Here is a 12,174-nt window from a genome sequence, read left to right on the forward strand (position 1 = left end):
TCGAGACTTGGATGGATTGGGTAGATGATTCTGTGATGGTACTACCACAGGTATGGGGATACTGTAGTTCAGTTGTAGGGGATGAAGTTGCTCTAATTAATGCCTGTAGGGAATTCTGTAGTGGAATTGTAAGGATGCCCCATTCTACAATTAATATTAGTTTCATTGTGTACCTTAAAAGTGTGTTTATGTAAAACTCAGATAGAATTTTTATAAGAACTGAAAACACCGGAAAGGCAGATAGCACTTAATTACTCTAAATAATTTTGGAAACTGTACATGGTAGTTAACTGACTGTGGTGGATCACAACCAGAATGATGAAGGGTGTGATTCCATTTGCCTCATTCCAGGATGATAATTGCTGGAAAACTGCAGGATTGTTTACACGTAATGAATTCACAGCCTTTACGAGTCAATATGCGTATAAAAGGCCATAACAATAAAGTTAAGAAATCAGATTTCACATTCATGATTTTAAGAGGATACGTTGATGGAATAAAAGTGATTAGTGATAAAAGCAAAATAAAGATTTCTTAGCATAACAGAAAAGAAACTTATAGCACAAAAATCTTGCGTGTACTACCATATTATGATAAGAATTCAAAGATATCCCCCGTCTGGTAAACAATTTTGAGATTAATGCAGCTTGAAAAAATGAAACAATAAAGCTGCACTTTTACAAAACTGACAAAGATTTATTAAATTCCATAAGTCCTGTGATAACTTTGATATTGGTCAAACTGGAAAAAGTTGGGGAAAAAAATAGGAACTTATAGATCTGTAAGTATGCATAGGCTGACAATCATCTGGACAGAGGCAAAAAAATAAATAAATAAATAGAGGCTTAATTAAATATTGCACTGGAGAGAAACGTCAGGGGTTTAGTAATGCTGTCAATATAACTATTATTTTTGCATCAAATAACCATCGAAATAAAGTTATGAATATCATGTCCTGTATGCTTTTGCTAAAGATTGCATGTATAAGAGAGAGAGAGAGAGAGAGAGAGAGAGAGAGAGAGAGAGAGAGAGTTTGGAGGGTGAGCAAGAATCCTACCTTCAACTTTGGAGTAAAAGAAACGAGTTTGAAGTACCCAATCCACTCTTAAGAAATACTGAACAAGCATGACTGAATGGGCGAAGTTCATTGCTTTCGATATAACGCTTGATGCTCCCTCATGCAATCGCAACTATTATGGTTTTTCCATAACGCTAATACTCCAGGAAGAGTCGGGCGCACCTTCTAAAAAGAATGCCAATCAAGGAAGGCTGGTCTCCTCAGAAATACCCATCTTGACTGCCAAGCGCCTCAGTGGCGTGGTCGGTATGGTGCTGACCTGCCACCTCAGTAGCCGCGAGTTCGACTCTCGGTCATTCCATTGAGGGGTGAGAGATGTGTATTTCTGGTGATAGAAATTCACTCTTGACGTAGTTCAGAAGTCACGTAAAGCCGTTGGTCCCGTTGCTGAATAACCATTGGTTCCATGCAACGTAAAAACACCATACAAACAAACAAACAATTCTGACTGCCTCTTAGCGAGTAAGAAAAGTAAAAACTAGTTCTCTGACGACGTCTCTGAGCCAATATTAAAACAAGTAAACTGTGCACAAGACGGGCAGTTGATGTCAGTCGCGTTTTATCTTTATGCCAGACAGACATTTCGAAGTTTTATATCAACTTTTCTTCAGGGTTTTATGCCGATCTTTGTTTTTTTATTTTCAGGATCATTTCAATTGGTTCAGTTCTTTATTGCCAAGGAATCTCCTGTATATTGAGGATACTGGTAAGAATAACTTTTAACGCATATTGAACTTGAGAACCTTCCGCGGAAATTAAAAGCCTGGGATATAAATAACCTCTCTCTCTCTCTCTCTCTCTCTCTCTCTCTCTCTCTCGCAAGCAAACTCCATTAATAGATATGTCATCTACTTGTATCCTCTTTTCATTCCGGACGGCTTATCGCTAAATGGGACAGATGGTATCATGACCGTCTTGCCATCAACAGTTCCTGGGATAGTGGGCGGTGCCATCTGGGGGAGGAGGAGGAGTAGGAGGAGGAGAAGGAGGAGGAGAAGTTGGAGGAGGAGGAGGAACCATTCCCCACGTTTTCCTTCGGCCCTGGCATGGCAGGGGAAAGATGAAAGTGGGAATTGAAAGCAAGGTAAGGAAGAGAAATTGAGTGAAAGCAAAATGAAAGGAAAAGTTATGGAGAGGGGGAGTGGGTGGGGTGGGGGGGGAAGGGGGGGGAAAGGGGGGGAGGACCGGAGTAGGTATGGTTACCTTAGTGCAAGGAGGTTAATTTATGCTTGAGACATTAATTTTTTATTCCATAATTATTCGCATGTGGTTGATTTCCTGAAAGTCAGCTTTCTTTTTTTTTTTTTTTTTTTTGTAGCAGACTGGCGTTTTTGTCTTGTTCGTAGCTCATTTGTTTTGTCTTACTTATTTTACTTCTTTCTTCATCGTAATCATTGTCATCTTACTTAAGGCTCACGATTTATTAATTGTTTCTCAATTATCTTTTCTGTCCTTAGCTGCTTCTGTTCCCTTTTAGGGTTCATGAAAGGTCTCCCAGTCTTTACCTTTCAACTAAGATTGCAGCTTATTATTATATTATTATTATTATTTTTATTATTATTATTATTTTATTATTATTATTATTATTATTATTATTATTATTATTATTATGTTATTATTAGTAAACGAATTCCTGTTTATGCTGTAAAAACCAGAAGCATTCAATTTTGAAGGAAAATTACAGAGCGTAATCTGTTTGTCGAGACAGTTCTTTCATTACAGCAAAAGTATACTTAAACATTTTTTAAAATTACTGCAGTGGTTTGTAATGATAGTAATTATAAAGAAATCAGATGTGCTGTATTATATAATACTGTATAACGATTCCTCCCACATAAACTTGTTTTTAATAACTGTATAAAAAAGTAAAGTATCTTTTTTTTAAGTAAAATATCATTCCTGCTATTTTGATACTGGCATAAAGACTTAATAAGATTATGGGAAAATATTAAGAGTCGGAGAGAATTCTGAATCGCTGAATGGGAAACCATTAGCAATGAATGAGGGCTTGAATGAAGGTAATGAGATTTGAATGAGTGATGACAATTAAGGGTCAGACTCTAAGCTTCTGTTTATGAACTGAGTGAATATTAATTATTGTCTTTGGGAGGAATGTATATTTATTTTCCACGTATGTCCTGCTTAGTATATTTGCCGTTAGTGTGGTTGATTGATTGCTTTGATGAAATATTAGTCTGTCAAGAAAAGCACTGGAGCACTCTCGGCCAATCAGCGCCTAAGGCAGTGAAAAAAGGGAGTTGGAGGAGTTGGACAGCAAGATAGAGATGTCCAGGAAAGAGGAAATAAAGTAAGGGGATCTAAAGGTGTAAATAGGAGAAAACCCCACAGTTACACTAAGAAGTAACAGTTAGCGGAGTTGAACAGCAATATTAAATAAGGCGAGGGAGTAATGAAGGTAAAGTATAAGGCTAATAGTGGATGCATCAAGGGGCCGAAGGAACGCTGCAATGACCCTCGAGTAATGCCTACAGTGCACCACGTGAGGTGCACTGATGACTCTCCTCCCTGACGGGTGCTGTTAACTTGACAATCTTTCTTTTCGCTTTGTGCAAGTGCGGGGTCGGTCGCGGAAACCGTGACTCTGCTTCGTTTAAATGGGATGCGAGCGCAGGCCCTGCCATTTAACGACGTCATTAGAACTTTAAAAGCCCGGCGATATTTCGCTGGCTGGGCATTTATGCGTCTTGCTGTCTCAAAGGCAACGGCAGAAATCTTAACGCGGATATTACGGCCCTCTCTCTCTCTCTCTCTCTCTCTCTCTCTCCATTACGTATATAAGCTCATATTCAATCCTCCTTATCCAATCCTCTCAAAATCTTCCCAATCTCTTCGGGGATGAAAATCAGCTGTGTTCGAATAAGCTCATGAATTCGGTTGAAAGAGAAACGGGATTGCAAAAAAAAAAAAAAAAATAATAATAAATAAATAAATAAATAAATAAAATAAGATCAGTGCCATGTTTTTAAAGGAATACTTTTGGCTTTTAAATGTCATCGAGAACAGTGCTATATCCAATACGGTTTTGCACTTCATAGGCGGAAGAAGTTTACAGAATTTGTATAATTCTGTAACTTCATATTTGGTAGCGAAAAAAATGTTGATATCTCACAAGGACATGGCAAGGTTTTTTTTCTTTTTTTTTCCTGAAAGTATAAAATCAGAAAAACTTTGAACACAAAATGTGCTCCATGAGGTAGATACTAAGGAATATCCCTTCAATTATTTGTAGAGCAGTTTATGAGACGAGTGACCTCGCTCCGAAGCCATCGAACTCTCTTCGAGGTCAGCGATCTTTGTTGCTCAAAGCGGGACTCCTATTCCTCTGAAATGACTTCAGGAACATATTCCACCTGATCTGAGGAGACGACAGACCTCTCGGGAATACTTGCCATGAATGACGTTACAGAACGAACCTTGCTTCTTTCCTTGTGCCTCTTTCTTTTTTGCACTTGCTTGTTTCCTCGTGCCTCTTTCCTCTTGCTTTATTGCTTTTTTCCTCTTTCCTCTTGCTTATTTCATCTTGCCTCTTTCCTTTTTCCTCTTTCCTCTTGCTTCTTTGCTTCTTTCCTCTTGCTTCTTTGCTTATATCCTCCTGCTTCTTTCCTCTTTGCCTTTCCTCTATCCTCTCGCTTCTTTCATATTGCCTCGTTTCTTTTTCCTCTTTCCTCTTGCCTCTTTCCGCTTTCCTCTTGCCTCTTTCCGCTTTCCTCTTGCATCTTTCCTGTTTGTTTCTTTCCTCTTTTCCTCTTCGTTCACCGACGACGCAGGCAATTCGGAACGACTGTCGATGATTTGGTCGAGTTAAAATTATGGCTGTGAAGGAGTCTGTGAACGGTCACAGGAGGTATTACATTCGTTATTTTCCCAAAAAAGAAGATATTTATTTTACAGGAAGCGAAAAATACTTTATCGTTGCTTCCACCCCGTAAGAGAGTATTGCCTCTCGTATTATCTCTGGGGGAGCCGCGAGATAATTGTTGACCTATCTGAACTGACGCTTTGAGCCGAAATGACCTCGTCTGAAACGGCCTCACTCAAACGATTCCTGCTGACATGAAATTCCACTCAAAATAATTCGCACTGTAAGGATGATATTTTCCAGACAAGGCCCTTTGCCTTGTTAATTGAATTTTTGACTCATGCGTCCGTCTGGTATGAGGTTAAAAAGAGGCTAGTAGACGGATAGGGTGATTTGCATTATATATACACGTTTTTGGGGACATCTTTCTTGATCTTTGATAATTATGATCACATCGGTTACAGAATTAGGGAAAAGTAGTCACAAACCAAGGGAATGTTTTAGTCAATTTTAAGCGACCTGAGATATTGAATGAAGAATAAGTGTGATTTTTCTTTTTAAGTATTACATACTTTAAGGCATTTCAGAAAATCAAATCGTAATCAGATCCTGTGTTGTATGTTGTATAGCTGTTGATCAGACGAATAATCCGGAAATATTCAACGGAGACAGGTGCCTTTGAGCTTACAAAAAAAAAAAAAAAAAAAAAAAAAAAAAATCACTTTTCATGCGTATTGTACATACGTACATACATATAAATATGTATGTATTTATGTATATACTGTACATATATCTATATATATTGTTCTTTTTGTATGAATGTGTAACATTTTCTTTCACCTCAGTATCTTCCAAACACCTGACCAGCTCTAACACCCTGCCCCACACCCCCAGTCCCCCAAACGAAGCCTATCCTCTACTTTCATGTGATTGTATTGTATATCTTCCTTCCCTTTCATCGGCTGTTGGCACTTCTCTCTCTGTCTCTCTCTCTCTCTCCCGGAGGCTTTTGCTCTTTCGGGAATAGAAAATGTATGGAAAAGGTATTCAAGCACTCTATTCCATTAGGCAGATGGTGGGCGCCATAGCCCCAGGCTGGTTTCGCAGCTCTGGGTTCCTTTTTTTTATATTTCAAGAGCATTTCAGATGAGAGAGAGAGAGAGAGAGAGAGAGAATTCTTCCTTTTTCATCTCAAAGGCGTATACGTAAGATGTCAAGTTTACAGTATATCTTAAGAATTACTGTGGATACGCTCTGCTATTTATTTTGCATATACTGTAGAAGTCTTCCTGTGTGTAGATACACAGAAAGCGTAGGACAGTTATACAAAAACATACAAGCAGTGAGGGAGAGAGTGAGAGAGAGAGAGAGAGAGAGTCAAAGTCAAAGTCAAAGTCAAAGTCAAAGTCAAAAACCTTTATTCCATTATAAAATGGTTATTCTGCTACATTACAATATAAATTATTTACATAAAATTCACAATAATTGGTTGGATTGTAAAATTTTAGGTATATATACATTCAAGTAAAATTTAAGAAGTATTGCTTAAGTTTCCTTTTGAATAACTCAGAACTAACATCTATACATTTTCTTAATTCCAGAGGTAGTTTATTCCAGCAAGCTGGGCCCCTTATTGCCATCGAGCGTGAACCAAATCTGTTCGATAGCTGTCTACATATAGATTTTCATTCTGTCTTGTTAATGCATTCCTACAATTACCAACTGTAGGAAATGTGTATAGCCAGTTGGGATATTCTTTTCTCAAACTTTTAAAACAAAAATACAAACATCGTACATACACTTTTCTTTTAATTTTATCCACTTTAATTGCTGGAGGGTTGGGGTGATGTGATCGTGTTTTTTCTTTTTTTCACCCCAATAACGGCTACTCTACCAGCAAAGTTTTGGATTTTTTGAGCTTTTTCTTTTTCCATGTGCATATCATTTGTTACTCCCCATATCTTAATACAGTAGTTTATTACACTCAGGACCAGGCTTTCCACAATCAAGGCTCGAGTAGTATCATCAAAGTAATCTTTTACTCTACTTAGATACATTAGAATGCCACTGACTTTTCTACTCAGCTCGTCAATGTGAGTACTGAATGTCATACCATGTCCATGTGTAGACCTAGATTTTTCACATGTTGACTTATCTTTACTTTATCCCCATCGCATTTTATTACAATGTCATCTGGATTTTGCTAATATACTGTGAGCTACCCACAACATGCCACTGCGTTTTGGTGGCATTTAATAATAGCCCTTTCCTTAGAAAATATTTCTTAATTTTGAGCAATATTAGTTCAGTCCTTTTTAATCAAGGCATCTAGATTTTCTAATTGGATCAGCCAAAAGAACTTGGGTGTCATCAGCATATTGAATTAGCAGGCAGTTTTTCTATGTATTTAATCATATCATTAACGTAGATTAAAAAAAGAATTGGGCCTAGGACAGATCCCTGTGGGACCCCAAATTCAACCTTTTCAATACAAGAATTTACGTCTCCTAATCTAACTACCTGACTCCTATCTCCCACGTAATCTCGAAACCAAAAAGTATCAATGTGATGTTCCTTAGAGATTTACACATTTCATCATGGTTAACACTATCGAATGCCTTTGATAGGTCGCATAAATTAATATGGAAACTTTTTTTCTATCAATATTTTTATAAATTTCATCTGTTAATTTCATCAAAGCTGTTTCTGTTGATAAACCTTTACGGAATCCATGTTGAGTGTTAGAAATCAAATTATTTTTTTCTAGATGTTCCATTAACTGATTACACACAATCTTTTCCATTACCTTCGATAACACCGGAAGGACAGAAACAGGTCTGTAATGTACCAGGTCGTCCTTGTCTCCTTCCTTGTGAAGAGGGTTTACGAGGGGTTGTTTTTTCCAAATAGAAGGGTATTTCCCAGTTACAATCGATGATTTATAATAACTGTGAGATAATATGCAATAACTATAAGGGAATCTTTTAGAAAGCTGGTAGGAATACCATCCGTCCCGTAAGCATTACTATTATTCAAGCTCTTAACTGTTATATTATTGTTTCTACTGTAACTGGTTGAGGTCTAAACAATCTTATATTATTACCAATATTAGTTTGAGTGTTCTATCATCTTCATTTTCGTACTTTTGTAGCATTTCCTGCGTTTTACCATAAGTTATTGTTTTTCCTACATTAGCAAAGTATTGGTTAAATTGATCTGCTCTAGCTTTTGGGTTGTCGTATTCAATCTTTTTATTTGATTTAGTAGATACAATATTATTCATAATTTTTCCATGTTTCTTTACGAGATTTACTTTTCTTGATCTTGTCTTTGTTATAATAAGCTTTGGCAGTACGCATCTTAGAATTGGTGAGTTTTTTCATTTCCTTATACTCATTGTTTAGATTTTCATCCTGTCTATTTTGTTTAAGCCTTTCTTGCATTTTGTCCCTTTCAATCATTCTGTTTTTGAGATCATCGTCTATCCAAGGCGCACTGGGTCTCCTTATTTCCCTCGTGGTTATTGGGGCACATTTATCTAAAGCACTATTATAAACTTCATTGAAAATTCCTGTTTGAATATCTGTGTCATCAGTATGCATGATTGTATCTAGAATTAGTTTTTGGTCTAGCAATGTATTGCACAATAAATCTGGCAGAATAATATTTTAAACACCTAGAGGTTACCGTGACTGGTTTACGTTTTGGCTTCTTAATATCTATGATAAATGAAATGTTCATGATCAGCTACAATACTTGGGTTTACCTCCATGTTAATAACACTTTTCCTGCTTGTTAGTTATTAAAACGTCTAGTAGTGTGGATGAGAGAGAGAGAGAGAGAGAGAGGAGAGAGAGAGAGAGAGAGAGAGAGAGAGAGAGAGTATTTTAAGAAAATTAATTTCTAATGATGGAGTCGCTCAATGTGAGATTTCTATTATGGAAATTAAATAAAGCTACTTTTATATTGACGGGATTCTCCTTGTCTAGAAATGGAAGATGAAAGGAATATATATATATATATATATATATATATATATATATATATATATATATATATATATATATATGTATATATATATATATATATATATATATATATATAATATATATATATATATATATATATATATGTGTGTCGTGTGTGTGTGTGTGTGTGTGTGTGTGTTCGTGTGTATGTGGAACCGACGTAAAGTATTTGTTAATATTTTTCGAAATTCATCTTCAAATGCTGGCATTTATTTACTTAATAAAGGAAGTATAAATACACAAAATTACATTGAACCCGTATCGATTTTTATATATTTATTTATTTAGCTTATATATATATATATATATATATATATATAGATATATATATATATATATATATATATATATATATATATATATATATAATTATATATATACTTATATTATATATATTCGGTTCAGCTTCTCATCCCTCGTTAGCTTTTTTTAAAAAACCAAAAAACAAAACAAGTGTTGATGCAAAGTTCATATTTAATTTTGGTAAAATTCCGAAATGCCAAAATAACCGTTAATTCAGTTGCACATTGATTGGCGTCATTGTGAGGAAGTGAGTTCCAGGAGCGGTTTTGAAAGCGCCGTGAATTCCGGACAGGGAATTTTTGTTTTAATCCGGATTAATTGGACAATTATAACTTCACAATTCACACTTTGCCATTGTTACGAGGGGGGTGGGGGGGGGGGGGGGTGGTTTATCTATCTTCGGGTTTAGTTATTGTTTGGGAAGCTGTAATACTAATAAACTGCCTGAGAGAGATTTGGATCAATGAATCCACTGGAAGTTTGTCGATCAGATGCCGTTGTAAGGACAACGCTTATTCATAATTTTCTCTGTACATAATTCATCATTCGCGTTGTTCTTACTTCCCCCTGAGAGGAGCATTCAGCGGGCTTTCCGTCAGTGTATAAAGCTTGTATAACCACATATTGTGTACTTTTATATTTTGTATTTTATGTCTCTAAAGAAACACAAATCGGGTCTCGCCGACCCACTTTACTCTCTCGCGGGTCGGTGACCACATTTCCGTCCGCATGCTGTATATTTATATTTCCTTGACTGTAATAAAAATCAGTACACTTCTACCTGCCTCTTTGTTCCACCTCTCACAACTGGTGACCCCGGAGTGACGGTGACCCAAGCGGTTTTGGCTCAGCCATTAAGGGACTCACTACCGCCGCTCACCTTCAGAGATTCTTTAACGGACTCATACGGCGCCTCAGTATAGATCTCTGAAAGCTCCTACCGTGGAAATAACCAACGCCTCTAACGGACTAAATACGGCATACCTGCCCAAGGTGTGTTCAGGCGTTTCCTCAAACGGTTTGGCCCGCCATTCACGACTCTGTCGACCGTTTTTGTGAGAGAGGACAATGGGCGCAAACAGTACCTCGCGGGAAACCTCGCGGGAAACCCGGGCCTCCCCCGCCCCAGCGACGGACTCTGACACAGCGGCCGCTCAAGCTGTCAAATTGCCCCCCTTCACAACGGCTGACCCGTCTTCCTGGTTCTTCCGAGCCGAAGGGCAATTCCGGATCGCGGGGCTCACAAACAAGTGCTGCAGGCTGACCTCGTCGCAGCGGCTCTCCCGACAGAGGTGCTCGCCGAATATCTAACTGGCTGACCGGTCGAGCACGAATCGGACTTGTCACGCTCGACGAGATAAAAGAAAGGCTCTTGACAGCCTATTCCGTGCCTATCGCTGAAAGGGGTCCGCCCGCGCCCTCGACCTAGTCGCGAACCCCATGCGCGGCGCCGACACCCAAGATGCCTGGGACACTGTGATGGGCCTCGTCCGTCTGCCCGAAATAGGCCCCGACGGAAAAAAGGTAGAGATCAGCCTGAGCCGCGAAATATTCCTGCGGCAACTCGAGCCGGACGTCCGAAAGCAGCTGACCGACGCGTACACCCTAGAGGACGACGAACTACTAGAGAAGGCAAAGAAGCTGACGTTGTCAAACAATGCCGCGAAGCTCGCCGCCCCCCCCCCCGATCCTCCGTGTGCCTGGCCGCAGAGAAGGAAGAAGACGACGACGACCCAACGCAAGAGATCGGGCGCCGTATCCCAAGGGAAGTCCTCCCACACGCAGCGAGGTTGTGAAAACTCCTGGTGCCGCTTCCACCGGAGGTTCGGGAGATTCGCCAGGAGGTGCGAAAGCCCTTGCACCTTCCAACAGTCAAAAAACGACGACGGCAAACAAACAAAACCAAGGCCGCCCGTGGCAACGGCCGCGTCGGAACTACACACCGTAGGGTTCTACGTCCGCGACGCGATCTCCGGCCGGAGGATGTTGGTGGATACGGGGGCAATGCACTCGATATTCCGCCGTCAGGAAAAGACCGTAGCGCGAGCCCCGACAAAACAACCTCCCTCGTCGCCGCAAACGGGACCCCCATCCGTTCCTACGGCACGAAGCCCCTCGAGATATCCATCTTGGGGCGAAACTACGTCTGGGAATTCACAATCGCGGACGTCAGGATCCCGCTACTGGGGGCAGACTTCCTGGCGCAGAACGGCCTCCTGGTGGACGTGGGCCGCAAACGCCTCCTCGACATGGGGACATGCCTTTCCCTTCCACTAGCAGCAGGCCCGGGCGCCCCTACAATTTGTACCATCGCCCCCCACAATACGGCAACCTCCTGCAGGAGTTTCCCGAAGTCTTCAAGCCGGAACTTCGTCAGGCGGCAGGGACGCGCCAAGCACGGGATATTCCACCACATAGCCACCACAGGCCCCCCTGACGACAGACACGCGAAGTTCCGACGACTCCCTCCAGGCCGCCTCCAGGAGGCGAAGCAGGCGTTCTCGGAGATGGAACGAATGGGCATCTGCAAGAAAGCATCGAGCCCTTGGGCGTCGCCCCTGCACATGGTACAGAAACCTGACGGCACCTGGAGGCCCTGCGGAGACTACAGAAGACTCAACCTCGCTACAATCCCCGACCAATACCCCTTGCCAAACATGCAGGATTTGACAGGGGCCCTTCATAAGGCGAAGGTCTTCACAAAAAATGGAACCTCTTTAAAATTCCTATTTCCAGGTTCCAGGCACCAACCCCGAGGATGTTCCCCAAGACTGCCATCATCCACGCCTTTTGGCTCCTTCGTTTTTCCATTACTCAACCTTCGGCCTGAGGAATGCCAGGGGCCACCTTCCAAGTTCCCAGCGCCTGATGGACAGCATCCTGGGGGACCCTGCCCTTCTGCGTCTGCTACGTCGACGATATCTTGATTTTTTCCAGGTCCTTGG

General features: G+C 40.3%; 1 protein-coding gene across 1 annotated transcript in view; it reads right to left on the reverse strand.

Moving 5' to 3' along the window:
• Positions 1-12,174, reverse strand: part of LOC135199574 (trichohyalin-like) — a 64,362-nt gene that overhangs the window by 8,047 nt on the left and 44,141 nt on the right. The window contains exons 3-4 of the mRNA XM_064227731.1: positions 4,553-4,924; positions 1,998-2,119 (exon numbers count right to left, since the gene is read on the reverse strand). Coding sequence (XP_064083801.1) covers positions 1,998-2,119; positions 4,553-4,924 — 494 coding nt within the window. The remainder of the gene's footprint in view (positions 1-1,997; positions 2,120-4,552; positions 4,925-12,174) is intronic.

The sequence above is a fragment of the Macrobrachium nipponense genome, chromosome 26, assembly GCF_015104395.2.
Source record: "Macrobrachium nipponense isolate FS-2020 chromosome 26, ASM1510439v2, whole genome shotgun sequence".
Classification (NCBI taxonomy): domain Eukaryota; kingdom Metazoa; phylum Arthropoda; class Malacostraca; order Decapoda; family Palaemonidae; genus Macrobrachium; species Macrobrachium nipponense.